The sequence below is a fragment of the Phocoena phocoena genome, chromosome 5 (genome assembly GCF_963924675.1).
Source record: "Phocoena phocoena chromosome 5, mPhoPho1.1, whole genome shotgun sequence".
NCBI classification, from domain to species: Eukaryota; Metazoa; Chordata; class Mammalia; order Artiodactyla; family Phocoenidae; genus Phocoena; species Phocoena phocoena.
Genome location: NC_089223.1, coordinates 47817694 through 47838716, shown reverse-complemented (window position 1 = coordinate 47838716; position 21023 = coordinate 47817694). Strand labels below are relative to the sequence as shown.

The 21023-nt window shown below is 38.3% G+C and overlaps 1 protein-coding gene across 1 annotated transcript; it reads left to right on the top strand.

Annotated features, from left to right (window-relative positions):
• Positions 1-444: 444 nt before the first annotated feature.
• On the top strand, positions 445-7917 carry EREG (epiregulin). Its single transcript, XM_065877217.1, has 5 exons — positions 445-472; positions 3206-3292; positions 5419-5542; positions 6164-6313; positions 7836-7917. Exons 1-5 carry the CDS (start codon positions 445-447, stop codon positions 7915-7917), a joined length of 471 nt encoding a protein of 156 aa, XP_065733289.1.
• Positions 7918-21023: the final 13106 nt, after the last annotated feature.

Genomic DNA, 21023 nt, shown 5'->3' with positions numbered 1-21023 from the left:
TCAAATAACACTAAAGTCATGAACAACTGAAAGATTAAGGAAATATATGGATAGGACGTTAGCATCTATTCCTTCCCTGTATGACTGTAATGAGTAGTGATATATAAGGGTGACAGGGTGCTGGATATCAAAATTCTCCATGGGTGGACTTTTTCAATCTTTTGATCATTCCCACTTACTCCTCTACCCGATTTTGCAAAGCCCTGGGCCAGAGGTGAGGTTGAGAAAAACCTGAGGACCACTGCTTTTAGGCAATAGAGCTTTGCAGCTGGACACACGATTTAGAACCAATTTTGATAGTTTATTGACTACGTGCATCTATGATGGAACTGTAGTGTAAACACTTTCATTTGAGAATAGCATTTAAAATTATTTACAATTCCATCTGTAAAATACCCAAATGTTGGATTAATGTACCAAGTCTCACAGAAACCATCCTCAGCGATGGACTATGTCCAAGAGAGTGTCATAGGTTAGGACAGCCCAGTTTTTGTGGAGGCACACCCTGCCCTGAATATTCTTTAATTCACAAAGGCAAATATTTCACTTATGGCGTGACTAACTGGAACAAAGTTTCCAACAGTGGAAAAACAAACAATACAAAAAATCTTTGAGAAAAAAAAAAAAGCCTAATAAACAACACCTCAAAGCAATTAGCTGGATTCTTTAATAGTCGCAGGTTGCATTTGTAAGCAATTCTGAACAGGAAAGGCTAGTATCTGATTTCTGGAAAGGATGAAGAAATGATCCTTTGCAAAGAGAGAGATGTGCATTTGCACAATGGCCCTTTTGCAGTGGGAGAATCGGTAATATCTCCTCCCATTAGTTGAAGAAGTATGGAGGCATAGGAGTGTCAGGGATATAAAAACACACATCTAGAACTCCACTTTGTGTTGAGCAGACTGTATAAATTAAAGGGGGTAATTCTTCAACAGTGAAAGTGTATGGCAAAACTATATCGAGAAGTAGAACAAAATTGGCTTGGATGAGAATCTAGCTAATTCACCCTAGAAAGCTATGTGGACAAAGTTATCCTTTTCCATCTCTGTTCAACTGACAATGGAATCCAAACTTTAGCCACTTTTTTGTCATTTAAGAAAGAAGCTTTTTGGGCTTCCCTGGTGGCTCAGTGGTTGATAGTCCGCCTGCTGATGCGGGGGACACGGGTTCGTGCCCCGGTCCGGGAAGATCCCACATGCCGCGAAGCGGCTGGGCCCGTGAGCCATGGCCGCTGAGCCTGCGCGTCCGGAGCCTGTGCTCTGCAACGGGAGAGGCCACAACAGTGAGAGGCCCGCGTACCGCAAAAAAAAAAAAAAAAAAAAAAAAAAGAAAGCAAGAAGCTTTTTGTTTCCCAATAAGAGCAATTGAAACGTCATTTATATTGTAGGAGAACTATGGAGTGGGGAGGAGATAGTTCTAAACTTTTCAAAAGATATTTTCAAATCACTGAAAGGTTATGAGGCTTGATGTCCAAAGATGGACTCCTAACTCTTATCTTCTATGGTCACTAGATAATTGGTCTTGGACCAGACATGTAATTTAACACTGCGGTTGTTTGGGGCTAATAACTACTTCACAGGATTGTTATGTGTCAAGTTTGAAACGTTAAGAAATTGCAAATTCTAATGCTTATGTGTAGTTTAGTTTTTAATTTCAGTTTTCCCCAAATCATATGCAATTTGCTTAACATATACATACTCCTCTGATTGTGAAAAAATAAAATAAAATTCTCTATTACATGGATTAATTATCCTTTAAAATACCAAAGTACAGAGAGATTTATAACATTGTTATAGACCAGTAGAGGGCACTATCCACATATACTACTGCTAAAACCAGAGGCTAGATATTGAGTGGCATGGAACATTCATGAGTCGCTGGTATGTTAGATGTTTCAGAAAAATATAATTTCATTTAATTCTCCCCAAAACTCATAAACTAGGGAAAATGGAGATCCAGAGAATTTAATTAATTTGTCCAAAATTACATAGCTCAAGTTTTCTCCCAGATTGCCTTTCCACGTACTTTGTTGCCTCCCTATGGGGTTAAATACTCTGCTTCAGTTACATTTATCTGAGTTTGTTCCCTGTGATGTCCATTATACTCGAGTATTATTGCCTGTTGCCAGATTCTGTAATGCAGCCCAACAAGAACATTGCTATGTACTCTTGGGAAAGTTACTTAACTCACTTTTCTCATATGTCTAATGGGGAGAACAGTAGTATCTTCTTCAAAGAGTCAGTGAGTGGATTAAATTAGATAGTATAGGTAAGGAGGGTAGAACCATGCCCACATACAGTACGTGGGCAAGAAATGTTAACTGCTACCTACTACTCTCACCATCACGAGTAATGTTTCTTATATAACGGTTACTCATATAGCCTGGAAGAGTGAAGAGCAACTACATGACTCCTAAGAAGAGCAGAACTCTCTTCAGTCAACATCCGTGCAATTAAAAGGATTCTCTAATTCTTACTATGCAATTCAGAAAACTGCTTGAATCATTCTGGTGCCTGTTTCCCAACATTTATCTTTTCAGTGGAGAAACACCATGAAACGCCTTGTTTAAACTCTTACTGGGCTGACAGAAACTGGATTCTTGGGCCCAGTGTGGTTCATCTAGCATGTGTGTTCCTTTCCATATTAGATAAGATACATTCCGACTTTACTTAGATTACATTTTATTCATTAAAATGGATTTTAATGTGTAATGCAAAGAGTAACTTAGGTACTTAAATCAACAACTGATGTATCTTAGGTTGAGAGTCCTGTTTAGTTGTGACCATAAATAGGAGCTGAGTTTTATTTGAAGCCTTCTTTGTGATAGTTTCTACCTTGGAGCATTGCTCTGAACACATCATGAAGTAAAACTGTGGAAATTTCCCAATTTTCCAATGGCTAAGCTTCTTAAGAAATCAATCTTTAAAATCAGGTCTTTGAAAAGGTTACTGTGAAATGTTTAGAGTAGGTCAAATCTGTAACTCTGAATGTAATGCCAGGGCTTTTACCCTTGGACAGAAGAGCTGGGGGTTCATTTATTTTCAATGATATGGCTGTTTCCATGAATTTTTTTTTTATGGTTTCAATGGATCAAATTCTTGAAATAATTAAAAGAACTTTATAAATACTGTAATTATGTGGAAATCTGATTAAGGTTTCTTTCCTTGAAGCATTAGTTATATATTTGATTTTTCTCCATAAATAGGTTTCCATCTTCTACAAGCAGTTCTCAGTACAACTGTGATTCCTTCATGTATCCCAGGAGAGTCTGAAGATAACTGCACAGCTTTAGGTAAGCCCAGCTTTGTCAATGTTGCATCAAAGAATTATACATTCTTAACAGAAATGTAACTCAAAGACTATAAATATGTGATAGTGGAAAAAAAAGAGGGGGAAATAGCTGCTGTATTAACAAAAGAACCCAGTGAACTAGGGATCTGGAAAAATTATATAAAGGAGTAACTGGAGGCAGAGGGACTGAGCACCTAGTTATATATATAAAGATTTGATCTTAAAGAGATAGAGAACAAAGAAAATCAGATTCCCTTTGGTCATTTCAGAGCGTCGCTGAGAAACCATTGTGAGGAGTTGGATCCCAGGCAAAACAGGAAAATTTAAACTTTTTACACAGTAGACAGTCAATATATTTTGTTGTTATTTTTTGTAAAAGGAGCAGATGATGTCTTTTATTTTGAGTTACAGCATTCATTCAGAAAAATCTACGGAGTACTTAATACATGCTAAACACCGTGCTTAGGCATAGAGTTACAAAGATAAGTGGTGCAGGCTTCCCTGGTGGTGCAGTGGTTGAGAATCTGCCTGCCAATTCAGGGAACACAGGTTCGAGCCCTGGTCTGGGAAGATCCCACGTGCCGCGGAGCAACTGGGCCAGTGAGCCACAATTACTGAGCCTGCGTGTCTGGAGCCTGTGCTCTGCAACAAGAGAGGCCGCGATAGTGAGAGGCCCGCGCACCGGGATGAAGAGTGGCCCCCGCTTGCCACAACTAGAGAAAGCCCACGCACAGAAACGAAGACCAGACAGAGCCATAAATAAATTAAAAAAAATATATATTAAAAAATAAAAGTGGTGCATGGTCTTATCTTTGGGGCCCAGAGTACTCTGAATGTGGTTCAAGAGAGATCTGCTTTATAGCTGATTCATTTCGTTGTACAGCAGAAACTAACACAGCACTGTAATGCAACTATACTCCAGTAAAAAAAAAAAAATTAAAAATAAAAGAAATAAAATTTAAAAAATAAAATTAAAGTAATAGCACCTAGGCACCAAAAAAAAAAAAAAAAAAAAAAAAGAGAGAGAGAAAGAGTGAGAAAGAGAGAGATCTGCTTTATATTCACTCTGAGTTATTAAGTCCAGACTTTTCCTGAGGAACCAGAGCATTTCCTGCAACAACTTCACCTCCTTTCTTGTCCTTCCTCTTTGTGCTCTCTAGAGGTTTGGTGTGCTTCACTCCCTATTTTTGGCTATTTGAACAAGAGTATTACAATCAAGATGATTTGTTTGGTTATTTCATAAAGATCCGTCACATTTTAGTAATTAAAACGTTCTAAAGTGAATTTTATGTGTAGGTTGCAACACTATTCTAAAGAGACTACTATTTTCATTGTTGTATTTGTGTAACCGAGGCATTTATAACTCAAGGTTTGTCTAGTTCATGTCCAGGTCTCATCGTTAGAGACTGTGATTGATTTCCCGAACCCGAAAGTTTGGGAATGCACACCAAAACAAGACTTGATGGCTTAAAACCCACTATAGATTTAAGCTCTCTTAAATTAATTAATGGATTCAGTTTGCAATTGCTTTGGGAGTAATGAATGTCAGAATTATTTTGAGATTTGAAAAAATTATACACACTTTGTTTGGATAAGTGAATAACTGTGAAGGATCATGATTGTGTGTGTGTGTCTTCAGCTTACCTTTTCTTTTTTTTTTTTTTTTTTTTTTTGCTGTACGCGGGCCTCACTATTGTGGCCTCTGCCGTTGCGGAGCACAGGCTCCGGACGCGCAGGCTCAGCGGCCATGGCTCACAGGCCCAGCCGCTCCACGGCACGTGGGATCTGCCCGGACCGGGGCACAAACCCATGTCCCCTACATCGGCAGGCAAACTCTCAACCACTGCGCCACCAGGGAAGCCCACCTTTTCTATCTTAAACATTGTCGTTTGAGAATTTTACCCCCAGGTTTTATTTTGTTTTGTTTTGTTTAGCCTGTTGGCCATTTTCCTTTGGGAGTTCAGTGTTTGTTTATTGGTCTAGGGAGCGTGACAACTAGAGTGACTTTTTGTCCTGAAAATACCTGACCTGCTTTGTTCCAGTAGCTCAGTAGTTACTATTATGAAAGGGTGATTGATTCTTCAAAGAAAGCAACAGACTATATTCCACTTTCTATTTCTTTCACAGTTCAGACAGAAGATAATCCACGTGTGGCTCAAGTGTCAATATCAAAGTGTAGCTCTGACATGAACGGCTACTGTTTTCATGGACAGTGCATCTACCTGGTAGACATGAGTGAAAATCACTGCAGGTAATATGCCAAATACAAGCAAACAAAAACAGTTTTTTAAAAACCCGCATTCTCTTTTTTATTTTTGTAATAATTACTCTATTGTTTCCATGGGCTGCCGTTTATATGTACTATTTGCATGCAGTTTATATGTACTATTAGAAACTTTATTGAGTGAGTTTTTTTAAAGTTAGGGAACAAATAGTAGAACAAACAGCAGTTATCAAATTGTACGGAGGCTTCAGGGCTGCAGAACGGGCAGGGCTTCACGTGCCTTCCTCTCATACTTACCGCAGTAGTAGCTTAGCCTTGAATCTGGACTTATATGTCAGCCATTGTTATAAGAATCGATTCCACTGACTTAGACAAAAAGCACTTCAGACTTACAAACCACCATTGTCAGCCACCCTGGCAGTTGAACCAGACTATCATTCTAATACAGCAGTTGAGCTTGAGAGCAATGTGGGCCTCTTTTATCCAAGTTGGGCCAGCTTTAAGGTCAGTCTTTGAATTCATCTTTACAACTTTTGGCGAACCTTGTCAGTATCTTGCATTACATTGTAAGATTAGCTCTTACAAAACTAATTCAGAACCGTGATTTCTTTCTTAAATAACTGACCTTTCTCTTGCATTGTCCTTTAGGTGTGAAGTGGGTTACACTGGTGTCCGATGTGAGCACTTCTTTTTAACCGTCCAAAAGCCTCTGAGCAAAGAATATGTGGCTTTGACTGTGATTCTTGTTATCTTGTTCCTCGTCGTAGTTGCTGGCTCTGTATACTATTTCTGCAGATGGTAAGCCAGTGTTTTCGTTTTTGTTTTTAACACTCCGCTTTTGTCAATTACCTTTATACAATCCACACTTACAAACTGGGTAAAAATATGGCAAAGTATTATTTAGTGGGATAAGATAGACTCTGCACTAATGATATTTATAAAGAAGTTTTAGCAGTGGAACATCTGGACTAGTAGAAACGAGTATCCAGATAATTATAAGAGCTGACTTTTAAAAACTGGTTCATGTCAGTCCCCCAAAGTTCCATCTTCAGCTCTCCATCTTCATGTACTATGCTGTACTGATATATGCTAATAACTGAGAAAATATAGAGTGGGCACCAAACTACTGACAGTATATCAGATTGGTCATTTTTTAGGCTTAGGACCAGGGTATAGGGTCCTTATTAAAATGCCTCCATGAAACCCTTCTTATTTTGGAAGTGGTGCAGATTTTTCAGTGTAGATTTGAGTGAATTTCATTTTATTTTTGCTGACAGTAATGCACTCCTACTTTTGAAGCTCCAAAAGTGTTACTTTTATAAGATTAAATTTATTTGGTCCACGCTTGAGCCTAAGTATTCACCAAATTATGATGCCTTTTTAATTGTTTTTGATCACATAACTGAATATTATTAAAACTGAAATGCACCTGAAAGGTCTTTGACTACAATCCTTTCTTTTATAAAGATGGGAAAGTAAGATCCAGAGAAGTAAATTGACATGTCCTGGCTCATCTAGTTGACAAGTAGCTAAATCAAGGCTAAACAAAGGTTTTCTAATCATATTCTTCCACTAAGCAAAAACATTAGGCAGTTTCCTTAAGGCTACATGCTTCATCTTCAAAATGGGTAGAAAATGAACTCAAAATATTAGGAAGATAGCTTTAATGAATGAGTGAATGAAGATTCTGAATCACGATAGATTTATGAATCCTAGCTGGGAGAACTTGACCAGGTTATATAACCCATTTGTACTTCATTTTCTTCATCTGTAAAATGAGGATGATAATGGTAAGTGTGAGGATAAAATAAATAATGGATATATAGCATTTAGAACATTGTCAGTCACTTAATAAGTGCCCGATTTCTTTTCATTATTATTGGTGATAGCATTATATCAATGTGATGGGTAGAAGGAAAGAAAGAAAGAAAGAAAGGAAGGAAGGAAGGAAGGAAGAAAGAAAAGAAAAGAAGGAAGGAAGGAAGAAAGGCAGAGGAAAAGAAAAGGATAAAACAGACTAGGATTAAACATGGTCACATGCTCTCCTGGAATTTTACAATTTTCATGATCACGTGAAAGCCTTTGAGAAGTCCTTTAACAGCATTTCACCATTTCCTCCCAAAATTATTTGTTCAGAGAAACTACCCCTTCCTCCCTCCTTCTTCTCTAGCATCCAACCTAAACCTATTCACCTCTGTCATTTTGGAAACACTATGCTAATGTACCTTTAGCGTCCATATATTTGTTTCTTTTGTTAACATACTTTGATCCTATAACTGTTAACTTCAGTGTTAATGGCTTAATTTCTGAATATTTCTAGGTACAGATATCGAAAAAGTAAAGAACCAAAGAAGGAATATGAAAGAGTGACCTCAGGGGATCCAGCATTGCCACAAGTCTGAATGGCGCCATTAAGCTTATGGGCAGGGATGAACTGCATACCTGGTTATGTTAATATTCCTATTTTATTAATAATATTTATGTGGGGTCATGTGTTAAGTCAACAATGATGTATTTTAATATACTAAGAAGAGTTTTTATTTTTGTTTTTTTTTGACAGACTGTTTGCTAATGTACACAAAATATTTACTGTAGAAAGAAAATGGATATTTTTGTAAGAAATCATTTCCTGGGCTAAGTGCTTTATTGAAAGCTTTTTTGCCTGCTGTACAATGCATAGGAGTGAGCAATGCCCAGTTCATTGTTCAGGAAGTGTCAGCAAGTGACAGGTTTCTGTAAGCCTAAATATATGGTCAAATCAATTTAATAAGTATATATTTCTACTCCTCGAATCAATGATAGTTGGTTTGACTATATCATAGTCTGATGTATGAGTTGGCACCACTGTGCCATGTGTCAAAACGGTAATGCTGTGGAAATTGGGGAGAAGCAAATATAGGTCACGTGCTAAACACTACATATTTGAAACAAACTAAAACCTGGAGGGCTCTGCTCCCTCCACACACATCCTTAGCTATAACTCGCTGTTTGTCTGCCTGGAGAGAAGGTGCATGATTCCCTCTTCCCAACCACAACTCCTACGTTATTAGTCATCCATCTAACAGATTCTCCTTAAGAAAATGAATTGAGAACTTAATTTTATACCATATTTTATGTAAATAGTAGATAATTTATAGCTTCACAATGTTCTTTTTTTTAGTATGACATTTATGCTAGGTAACTGCTCATGAGGCAATTACAGAAATCCACACGTGAAGCCAAAATTTGTGCTTCTTTCCAAGATTATTTATTTCTGTAGGGACTTGGCTGAAGAATTCTAAGATTAAATCATAGTCCAAAATTTGATGGACTAATTATTATTTTAAAGTGTGATATAAGACAATAAGTCTATATATGGTCTAAAGAGATCTAAAAGGATATTTCTGTTTCCCACTGATATAGCTGAAGTCAAATGTGCTGTGTAAAAATACATTTTAAATCCTACACATACTTATTGATATCTACTGTATGTAAAGGAGGTCTGCATATTTTGAGTGACCTTGATTGCTTCAAAGAAAATTTATTGACTAACCAAGAAATCAGCTGCAATCCATTTATTTTGTTACAAAATGGAGTCATATTGGTTTATCTTAAGCATCTCAATTCATATTACATAACTAATTGTAGATAATAGTTTGGGGTGTTTTTAAATCTTTATTTAAAAACTAACCCCTGTAAAAGTTAAATTTTTATTTATAAATGCATATTAAATAATAAAAAAGGTATGACACAGATTGCTTTTATGGGAGAAAATTAGTAAAAAAAATATTGTTTTAATGAGGTTGATGCTGAACAAACATAAAAAAATGATTTCTAAAAAAAAAAAAAGATTGCTAGCAACTCATGTTTCCTGCAAACAATGGAAACATTTTGGCTCATATTTAGTCTATCTTCCTTATTTTACAGATTTCTCACTGTATATATTTCTAGAAAGGGCTATCTATACCCTCCGTATTGAGAATAAATGCAAATCCAATGCATAAATCCATAGTTTGTGGCTTCCCACCAAGGCCACAAAGTAACCCAGTAGACATACTCTATAACCAAAGAGGTAAAGTTCTAATATTGGTACTAAAGATATAACCTCATAATTAAGATTTGTGTAATATATTAAATATTTAAAATACAGTCAAATGCTGCTATTGTTTTGGACATTCTTTTGCTCTTATCTCTCTGCCAAAGTCAATGCAAGGGGAGAAATGGTGCACTGGTAGGACAGATTTTTATTTTTGAGTCCTTAAGAAGAGAATTAGCTAAATTCAACTGCTGTGAGGTATCAAATCAATTTTTATGTAGCAAATACATGATACTAGCTTCTAATTTCTGTTGAATTTAGTAATGCAGTTTTTAAAAACTTATGTCTGATCCATTTTGCCATTTTTGCTACAATAGTCTGTCAGTAGACTTTTGGAAAAAATGTGTTTAATTTGCTGCCCAATACTTTCTGATTTTTTTCTACTCTTATTCGTATGGGAAAAGGGGGAGTAACAACTGGTATATGCAGTGCTGCTGGAGTACATTTTAATGTTTTGACTGAAGAATAATTTTATCTAAAACATACCTGTTATTCAAACTGGATGACGTTAAATGTAAGATAGTGAATTTCTCTCTGCTCTTTTTGCACTCTGTAATTGCACTTTGAAGAGCCATTTTGTTATAGAGTTTATATGAAAGATGCCATGGAACATAAAGTTGTATCACATGCAGTTTAAAGTAACTTATTTGACAATGAATTTTATCAGAGTACTGAATTGTATCAATTTGTTTGTGTTCAATATCAGCTTTGATAATAGTGTACCTTAAGATATTGAAGGAGAATATAGATACTTTACAGGATATTATTCATTTTTATTTATTTTTGTTGGAAACTGGAAAAAAACAAAATTGAAAAATAAAAATGAAACACCTTGCATTAAAAATGTCACTGATAAGTTTAGTCTCTTTCTTTCTTTTTTTTTTTTTTTCTTTTTTTTCATACTACATTAAAGGGCTTAAAAGCAGTGACAAGACTATAATGTGTTTAGACATGAAGACATATGGTTTTAGTTTGGGAAAGCATTATATAAATTTATCATATTTCATGGCTTACCATAGTGAAGAATCTCTTTGAAATACAAGGAGTCACATTAATTATAAAATTCTGGGGGATTAGTATTATTTTTAAAAGAATATTTTTAAAGAGTATTTTAAAAAATATTTCTAGGGGCTTCCCTGGTGGCGCAGTGGTTGAGAGTCCGCCTGCCGATGCAGGGGACACGGGTTCGTGCCCCGGTCCAGGAAGATCCCACATGCCGCGGAGCGGCTGGGCCTGTGAGCCATGGCCGCTGAGCCTGCGCGTCCGGAGCCTGTGCTCTGCAACGGCAGAGGCCACAACAGTGAGAGGCCCGCGTACCACACACACACAAATATATATATATATATATATATATATATATATATATATATATATATATATATATATATTTCTGAAAAGAATAAATATCGTATTGAGAAATAACTTTTGGAAGGACACATCAGCCAGAAGCATGTCCCGTGGTTCCCTCAGCATCTTCCAACCAAGAGGCTTGGCTTTCCCAAGCCTTCAGAGCAGGAAACATCATTCCTCTGAACCTCCATCACAGTAATGGCTTCCGAAGTACATACTTCAAAACCTATAGAGTACTTTGCCCATTTATTAGCTCCTTGGACCACTGCATTAGCCTGTGGATAGGGCAGGGAGGCATAGCTATGACCATTTTCCAAGGAGGTAAACCAATTTGTCCAGGGTCACAGTGGTAGTAAAAGATTAAGTTAGCATGAGAAACAAGGTCTTCTGATCCCCGATTCTACCACAGCCCTGGCCATGTCAGGGCAGCAGAACAAACCATCATGTGGAGTTAGTCTGAGATTTAGTTTGGAATTTTGTGGGGGAGAAACAGAAATTCCTGTAAAATGAAATTCTTGGGATCTCACAACCATCAGACTGACTATTTGAAGTCTGAGAGCCCAGAGGGTTAATTAAGGAAAAGAACTCCTTGAAACACTTCTCACTCGGCTTACAGGATGTCACACTCTTCTGGTTTTCCACCTGTTTTCAGTCTCGTGATGGATCTTCCTTAATATCTTCCATCCCCCACCACTCATTTGTAAATGCTGGAGTGCACCCAGATCTCAATTTCAGAACTTTTTCTCTGTGTATCCACTCCCTTCTTTATTTCACACAGTCTTCTGCCTTTAATAGCCAACTATATACTGATTATTCCTAAGCTAGATACTTTCCCTGATTTCCAAACTTCATTATCCAATGACCTGTCAAACTACCCATCCACTTGGATATACTCTGGACATTAAAACATAACATGTTCAATAACTGACAGTCCCCTAAAAAGTCTTTCCTTCCACAATGTTTCCATTCAATTAAATTCAACTCCATCATTCTTGTATCTCAGGCCAAAAATCTGGTATCATCCTCTGGAAGGTGCAGAATGGCTCACTTTCAAGTGATTTCAGAGAGGATTACCCTAAACTTTTTACAACAGTGACAGAATTGGCCATTTTGAAGGCATTATGCAGAAGGAAAAAAAATTCCAGAAAACCAGACTTCGATTATCACAACTTTTTAAAATGAAGAAGCTGTAGGCACTGAATCTGGTCAATTCTAGAACATATTTCTCCCCACATGGTCACAAGACATTATAAAACATAAGTGCTGTTCATTAGGATCCAAACATGGATTCATTAAGGAGGAGACATAAAATATGGATCTTTTTTTTTTTTTCCTTCTGTACGTGGGCCTGTCACTGTTGTGGCCTCTCCCGTTGCAGAGCACAGGCTCCAGACGCACAGGCTCAGCAGCCATGGCTCACGGGCCTAGCCACTCCGCGGCATGTGGGATCTTTCTGTACCGGGGCACGAACCCGTGTCCCCTGCATCGACAGGCGGACTCTCAACCACTGCGCCACCAGTGAAGCCCTGAAACATGGATCTTTTAAAAAAATCCTGTCTGATAACCAGCTGATGGTAACTACCCATCATATAAAACCAAACACGGGTACGACATTCAGTTTATTTGAATTCAGAGAAATATTTAGGAAAAGTCTTCCAAAAATTTTGTATGAGTCTTTAGTGCCATGTGCCTATTAAGAAATAAGCACAGCCAAAGCTAACATAATGGATCCAACACATGCGAAATGGAGGCCATGTGACAGGATGATACAAAGCTTTGGGTAAGGGCGTGGTTATACTCATTGGAAATATAGAAAATATACATTAAAAGATCAGTGGAATGGTGACTTTTCCAGTCAATCTATAAGAAGGGAGCAGTGATTTTCTATTTACTCTCTTTTTCTCTGGATGGCAGGATAGATAGCAAGGAAATATATGTCATATTCCTGGCCCTCAACTTGCCATCAGGAGTAATTCACATTCTGGGAAAAAATGATAAAAATTAATAGTTTATGAATCAGTCAATATTTATTGAAAATCTTTTTTTTTGTATCTAGTAATGTATAAGGGGTATAGAGTATTCAAAAGAAGTATAAAATGTACTGTGGTTTTCAAGAAACTTAGAAGAGGAATTTGAAGTTATGGGGACATATAAAGAATAACGCAAGGCTTTAGTAGTTAGAGTTCTTTGGTTTTTAGGGACCAAAAACAACTCTCTCTTAACCAAGAAGAAATTTGTGAGAAAGATATAGGGGGTTCGATAGAATTAAAAGCCAAAGAATCAGAGAAGTTCTAATGATTAGTTAGCAGTGCACTGCTTTTAGAAGGTGTGAACTCCAACTATTTTTATTTCTTGGCTGCATGTGGTCAAGGGAGACAGCATCTGATTACTTAGCTGGGATCACAGGCTCACCTCTTGGCCAGGCGACCAGTACATTGTAGTTGAAAAGCCACCAAGTTTGTATCTAATGGGAGAAATTTTTCCCACAGGAGAAAATCAGAGAGCTATTACTAGAGGAAGAATAAATGCATTCTGAACAGGCAAACAACAGAAGTCCACCATAGATACTAAATAGTATCAGATCAAACAATTTAGAGAAAGGTGATGTCAATGGGGAAGCTTTTATTGAGGAAGTGAGACTTTAACCTGACTTGGAAGATTGACAGGACTTTGATAAGCAAAGGAGGGACTGTAGGACATTTCAAATGGAAGAATAATCAGGACAATCGTAGCATGTTAAAGGTATGTAAGGGAGACTACCCTGACAGTAGTATAGGATCTCTATTTGGGAATAGTTTAGAATTTAGTTTGAAGGATCTTCAAAGCCATACTGAGAAGATAAACTTCACATTAATGGGTAATAGGCAATCATTTAAAGTTCTTGATCAGGGGATCCATGCCATAAATTGGTATGGTAAACAGAATAATGCCCCCCGTGCCCCAAAGATGTCAATGTCCTAATCCCTGGAACCTGTGAATATGGTACCTTACATGGCAAAACGGACATTTCAGGTGTGATTAAAATTACAGACTTTGATCTGGCGAGATGATTCTGATTAGCCTGGTGAACTCAGTCTAATCACATGAGCCCTTAAAAGCAGGGAACTGTCCCAGCTGTGGTCAAAGCTATAGTCTGAGAAGGACTTGACCCATAGTTACTGACTTTGAGACAAGGAAAGAGGCCATAAACCATGAAATGCAGGTGGCCTATAGCAGCTTGAGAAGACAAGGAAATGGATTCTCCCAGAGAGCCTCCAGAAAAGAATGTAGCCTTGCCAGCACCTTACTATTTACTCAGTGCTGACACCTTGATCTTAGCCCAGGGAAGCCCAAGTTGGACTTCTGATCTACAGGATTGAAAAATAACCAGTTCTATTGGTTTAAGGCACTGAATTTGTGGTAGTGTGTTACAGCACGAATATAAATTGAAGATAAATGGTGTTTTGGGAAAATTGAAATGAGCTTATTTGAGAAGACTGATTGAGAAAAAAGATACTGGAGACAGAGATCCCAGCTAGTAGAGTGTTGTAACAACCTAGATATAAACTGAAGAAAGCTTATGTCTGGGAGAACAGAGAGCAGGAGGAAAATATTAGACACATCACAGAGAGAAAACTGGAAGTGTTTAGTGATTGGATATGCGAAATAAGAGAAACTGGAGTCAAAAAGAATTCAGTTTGGGAAAAAGGAAGTTAATTTAGTTTAAATATGTTGAATGTAAGATAACAGCAGGGTATATTTGTAGAAATAGCATGTTCAAGGTATTTAGTAATACCTCAAAATTATATATACTATTTTACAATTTACAGAATACTTTTGTTAACTCTTTGTTTAAATGCACTCTCTGAGATGGAAGGAAGAGATTAATAATTATTACCTATAAGAGAATATGGTCTCCTGAAAGGTTGTGGTTTGCTCTGAGTCACAAAACAAGTAAAGTCACAGAACTTACATGTTATTCCAGGTCTCCTGCACCCCAAATTTCCATCTACTTAAAGCTTCCTCCTTCATGTGGAACTTGGGGATGTGGTGTGAGCTAAAGATGTAATGGGAACTCCCATCACAGAGACTACAGTTGATTCCAGAGAAACATTTCAAGTTAAACACTTCAAAGGAGCGAGAGTAGAGGAAAAATGCCAAGAAAACCAATGATTGACGCCAAGGAAACGTCTTCACCCAAGGAATTGGTAAAAGGAAAAAGAGCCATTGAAGGCAAAAGGAATGGTTAAATATTTCATTCATTCATTCAGCAATTACTTACTGAAGGCTTAGTATGTGTCTTACTGTTCTACATCCCAACAGTAAGTGATGAACAAGAAAGATAATGCCTGGAATTTGTATTTCTAGTGGGAAAAGAAAGAAAATAAATAAATACTAATAACAATAATAGTATCAAACACTTATATAGGACTTACCATTTACGGTAAAGCTTTTAAAATGTAATAACTTATTAAATACTTATAACAACCCTATGAGGTATGTAACTACTTTTATAAGACTCAGATGAGGAAACTGAGGCAGAGAGTAACTGCCTGAGGTCTTGTGGGTAGTGATAAAATAAGGTAGTAATACATAATATACTCTGGTTTTGGGGGCTGCTTTAGCTAGGGTGTCCAGGGAGGCATCTATATGGAAGTAATATATGACCATAGATGTAGAGATGTGTGGCAAACTCGGCTATGCAAATTTGTGGAGCCAAAGTATTTTGGACCTGGATCAGGAAATACAAGGACTCTAACGTTCAAAAGACAGTAAGATCAAGGAAGAACTTCAAGATGGTGGAGGAGTAAGATGTGGAGATCACTTTCCTCCCCATAGGTACACCAGAAATACATCTACACGTGGAACAACTCCTACAGAACACCTACTGAACACTGGCAGAAGACCTCAGACCTCCCAAAAGGCAAGAAACTCCCCACGTACCTGGGTAGGGCAAAAGAAAAAAGAATAAACAGAGACAAAATGATAGCGATGCGACCTGCACCAGTGGGAGGGAGCCGTGAAGGAGAAAAGGTTTCCACACAGTAGAGGACCCTTCATGGGTGGAGACTGTGGGTGGCGGAGGGGGGAAGCTTCGGAGCCAGCCACGGAGGAGAGCGCAGCAACAGGGGTGCGGGGGACAAAGCGGAGAGATTGCCGCACAGAGGATCGGTGCCGACAAGCACTCACTAGCCTAAGAGGCTTGTCTGCTCACCCGCCGGGGTGGGCGGGGCTGGGAGCTGAGGCTCGGCCTTTGGTCGGATCCCGGGGAGAGGCCCGGTGTTGGCTGCGTGAACACAGCCTGAAGGGGTTAGTGTGCCACAGCTGGCAGGGAGGGAGCCCGGGAAAAAGTCTGGAGCTACCGAAGAGGCAAGAGACCATTGTTTTGGGGTGCGCGAGGAGAGGGGATTCAGAGCATTGCCTAAACGAGCTCCAGAGACGGGCGCGAGCCGTGTCTATCAGTGCGGACCCCAGAGACGGCATGAGACGCTAAGGATGCTGCTGCCACCACCACCAAGAAGCCTGTGTGCGAGCACGGGTCACTATCCACACCTCGCCTCCCGGGAGCCTGTGCAGTCCGCCACTGCCAGGGTCCCGTGATCCAGGGACAACTTCCCCGGGAGAACGCACGGCGCGCCTCAGGCTGGTACAATGTCACGCTGGCCTCTGCCGCCGCAGGCTCGACCCGCACTCCGTGCCCCTCCCTCCCCATGGCCTGAGTGAGCCAGAGCCCCCAATCAGCTGCTCCTTTAACCCCGTCCTGTCTGAGCGAAGAGCAGATGCCCTCAGGCGACCTACACACAGAGGCGGGTTCAAATCCAAAGCTGAACCCCGGGAGCTGTGCGAACAAAGAAGAGAAACGGAAATTTCTCCCAGCAGCCTCAGGAGCAGCGGATTAAATCTCCACAATCAACTTGAGGTACCCTACGTCTGTGGCATACCTGAATAGACAATGAATCATCCCAAAATTGAGGTGGCGGACTTGGGTTTTGCTATATGCAATTGACTAGTTTTCTGATTTTTATGTTTATTTTAGTACAGATTTTAGCACATGTTATCACTGTGCTAAATCACTGGTGGATTTGTTTATTGGTTTGGTTGCTGTCTTCTTTTTTCTATTACTTGTTAATTTTCATTATTTAAATAACTTTTAAATTTAATTTAATTCTATTTATTGATTTATTATTTTTCTTTTTTTTTCTCCTTTTTCTTCTGAGCCGTGTGGCTGACCGGGTGTTGGTGCTCTGGTTGGCTGTCAGGCCTGAGCCTCTGAGGTGGGAGAGCCAAGTTCAGGACCACCAGAGACCTCCAGGCCCCACACAATATCAATGGGTAAGAGCTCTCCTAGAGATCTCTGTCTCAACACTGAGACCTAGCGCCACTCAATGACCAACAAGCTCCACTGCTGGACACCCTATGCCAAAAAACTAGGAAGACAGGAACACAACCCCACCCATTAGCAGAGAGGCTGCCATAAATCATCATAAGTTCAAAGACACGCCAAAACACCCCACCGGATACAGTCCTGCCCACCATAAAGGCAATATCCAACCTCAACCACCAGAACACAGGCACTAGTCCCCTCCACCAGGAAGCCTACACAACCCACTGAGCCAACCTTACCCAGTGGGAGCAGACGCCAAAAACAATGGGAACTATGAACCTGCAGCCTGTGAAAAAGAGACCCCAAACACAGTAAGTTAAGCAAAATGAGAAGACAGAGAAATATGCAGCAGATGAAGGAGCAAAGTAAAGACCCACCAGACCAAACAAATGAAGAGGAAATAGGCAGTCTACCTGAAAAAGAATTCAGAATAATGATAGTAAAAATGATCCAAAATCTTGGAAATAGAATCGATTACATACAAGAAACGTTTAACAAGGACCTTCAAGAAATAAAGTGCAAACAAACAATGATGAACAACACAATAAATGAAATTAAAAATTCTCTGGAAGGAATCAATAGCAGAATAACTGAGGCAGAAGGACGGATAAGTGACCTGGAAGATAATATACTGGAAATAACTACTGCAGAGCAGAATAAAGAAAAAAGAATGAAGAGAATAGAGGACAGTCTCAGAGACCTCTGGGACACAATAAACACACCAACGTTCGAATTGTAGGGGTTGCAGAAGATAAAGAGAAAAAGAAAGGGGCTGAGAAAATATTTGAAGAGATTATAGTTGAAAACTTCCCTAATATGGGAAAGGAAATAGTCAATCAAGTCCAGGAAACGCAGAGAGTCCCATACAGGATAAATCCAAGGAGAAACATGCCAAGACACATATTAATCAAGCTATCAAAAATTAAGTACAAAGAAAAACTACTAAAAACAGCAAGGGAAAAGCAACAAATAACTTAAAAGGGAATCCCCATAAGTTTAACAGCTGATCTTTCAGCAGAAACTCTGCAAGCCAGAAGGGAGTAGCAGGACATATTTAGAGTGGTGAAAAGGAAAAACCTACAACCAAGTTTTCTCTACCAGCAAGGATCTCATTCAGATTCGATGGAGAAATTAAAACCTTTAGAGACAAGCAAAAGCTAAGAGAATTCAGCACCACCAAACCAGCTTTATGACAAATGCTAAAGAAACTTATTTTCTAGGCAGGAACCATAAGACAAGGGAAAGACCTACAATAATAACCCAGAACAATTAAGAAAATGGTAATAGGAACATACATACCAATAACTACCTTAAATGTAAATGGATTAAATGCTCCAACCAAAAGACATAGACTGGCCGAATGGATACAAAAATAAGACCCATATATAAGCTGTCTACAAGAGATCCACTTCAGACCTAGGGACACATACAGACGGAAAGTGAGGGGATGTTAAAAGATATTCCATGCAAATGGAAATCAAAAGAAAGCTGGAGTAGCAATTCTCAGACAAAACAGACTTTAAATAAAGATCATTACAAGAGACAAGGAAGGATACTACATAATGATCAAGGGAACAATCCAAGAAGAAGATATAACAATTGTAAATATTTATGCACCCAACATAGGAGCACTTCAATACATAAGGCAAATGCTAACAGCCATAAAAGGGGAAATCAACAGTAACACAATAATAGTAAGGGACTTTAACACTCTACTTTCACCAATGGACAGATCATCCAAAATGAAAATAAATAAGGAAACACAAGCTTTAAATGACACATTACACAAGATGGACTTAATTGATATTTATAGGACATTCCATCAAAAACAACAGAATACACGTTCTTCTCCAGTGCTCATGGAACATTCTCCAGGGTAGCTCATATCTTGGATCACAAATCAAGGCTTGGTAAATTTAAGAAAATTCAGAATTGTATCAAGTATCTTTTCCAATCACAGTACTCTGAGATTAGATATCAGTTACAGGAAATAAGGACTGTAAAAAAATACAACACATGGAGGCTAAACAATACAGTACTAAAAAACCAAGACATCACTGAAGAAATCAGAGGAAATCAAAAAATACCTAGAAAGAAATGACAATGAAAACACGATGACCCAAAACCTATGCTATGCAGCAAAAGCAGTTCTAAGAGGTAAGTTTACAGCAAAACAATCCTACCTCAAGAAACAAGAAACAATTCAAATAAAAAACCTAACCTTACACCTAAAGCAATTTGAGATAAAGAACAAAAAGTCCCAAACATAGCAGAAGGAAAGATATCATGAAGATCAGATCAGAAATAAATGGAAAAGAAATGAAGGAAACGATAGCAAAGATCAATAAAACTAAAAGCTGTTTCTTTGAGAAGATAAACAAAATTGATAAACCATTAGCCAGACTCATCAAAAAAAAACAGGGAAGAGGCTCAAATCAGCAGAATTAGAAATGAAAAAGGAGATGTAACAACTGACACTGCAGAAATACAACGGGTCATGAGACATAACAACAGCAACTATATGCCAATAAAATGGACAACCTGGAAGAAACAGACAAATTCTTAGAAAAGCACAACCTTCTGAGACTTAGCCAGGAAGAAATAGAAAATACCAGACCAATCACAAGCCCTGAAATTAAAACTGTGATTAAAAGGCTTCCAACAAGCAAAAGCCCAGAACCAGAAGGCTTCACAGGCTAATTCTATCAATCATTTAGAGAAGAGCTAACACCTATCCTTCTCAAACTCTTCCAAAGTATAGCAGAGGGAGGAACAATCGTAAACTCATTCTACGAGGCCACCATCAGCCTGATACCAAAACCAGACAAAGGTGTCACAAAAAAAGAAAACTACAGGCCAATATCACTGATAAAGATAGATGCAAAAATCCTCAACAAAATATTAGCAAACAGAAGCCAGCAGCACATTAAAAGGATCATACACCATGATCAAGTGGGGTTTATCCCAGGAATGCAAGGATTCTTCAATATACGCAAATCAATCAATGTGATACACCATATTAACAAATTAAGGGAGAAAAACCATATGATCATCTCAAAAGATGCAGAAAAAGCTTTTGACAAAATTCAACACCCATTTATGATAAAACACTCCAGAAAGTAGGCATAGAGGGAACTTATCTCAACATAATAAAGGTCATAAATTTCAAACCCACAACCAGCATCATTCTCAATGGTGAAAAACTGAGACCATTTCCACTAAGATCAGGATCAAGGCAAGGTTGCCCGTTCGCACCACTCTTATTCAACATAGTTTTGGAAGTTTTAGGGACAGCAGTCATAGAAGAAAAATAAATAAAAGGAATCCAAATTGGAAAAGAAGTAAAACTGTCACTATTTGCAGATGACATGATACTATACATAGAGAATCCTAAAGATGCTACCAGAAAACTGTTAGAGCTAATCAATGAATTTGGTAAAGTGGCAGGATACAAAATTAAAGCACAGAAATCTCTTGCATTCCTGTACACTAATGATGAAAAATCTGAAAGAGAAATTAAGGAAACACTCCCATTTACCATTACAAGAAAAAGAATAAAATACCTAAGAGTAAACCTACCTAAGGAGACAAAAGACCTGTATGCAGAAAATTATAAGGCACTGATGAAGGAATTAAAGACAATACAAACAGATGGAGAGATATACCATGTTCTTGGATTGGAAGAATCAACATTGTGAAAATGACTCTACTACCCAAAG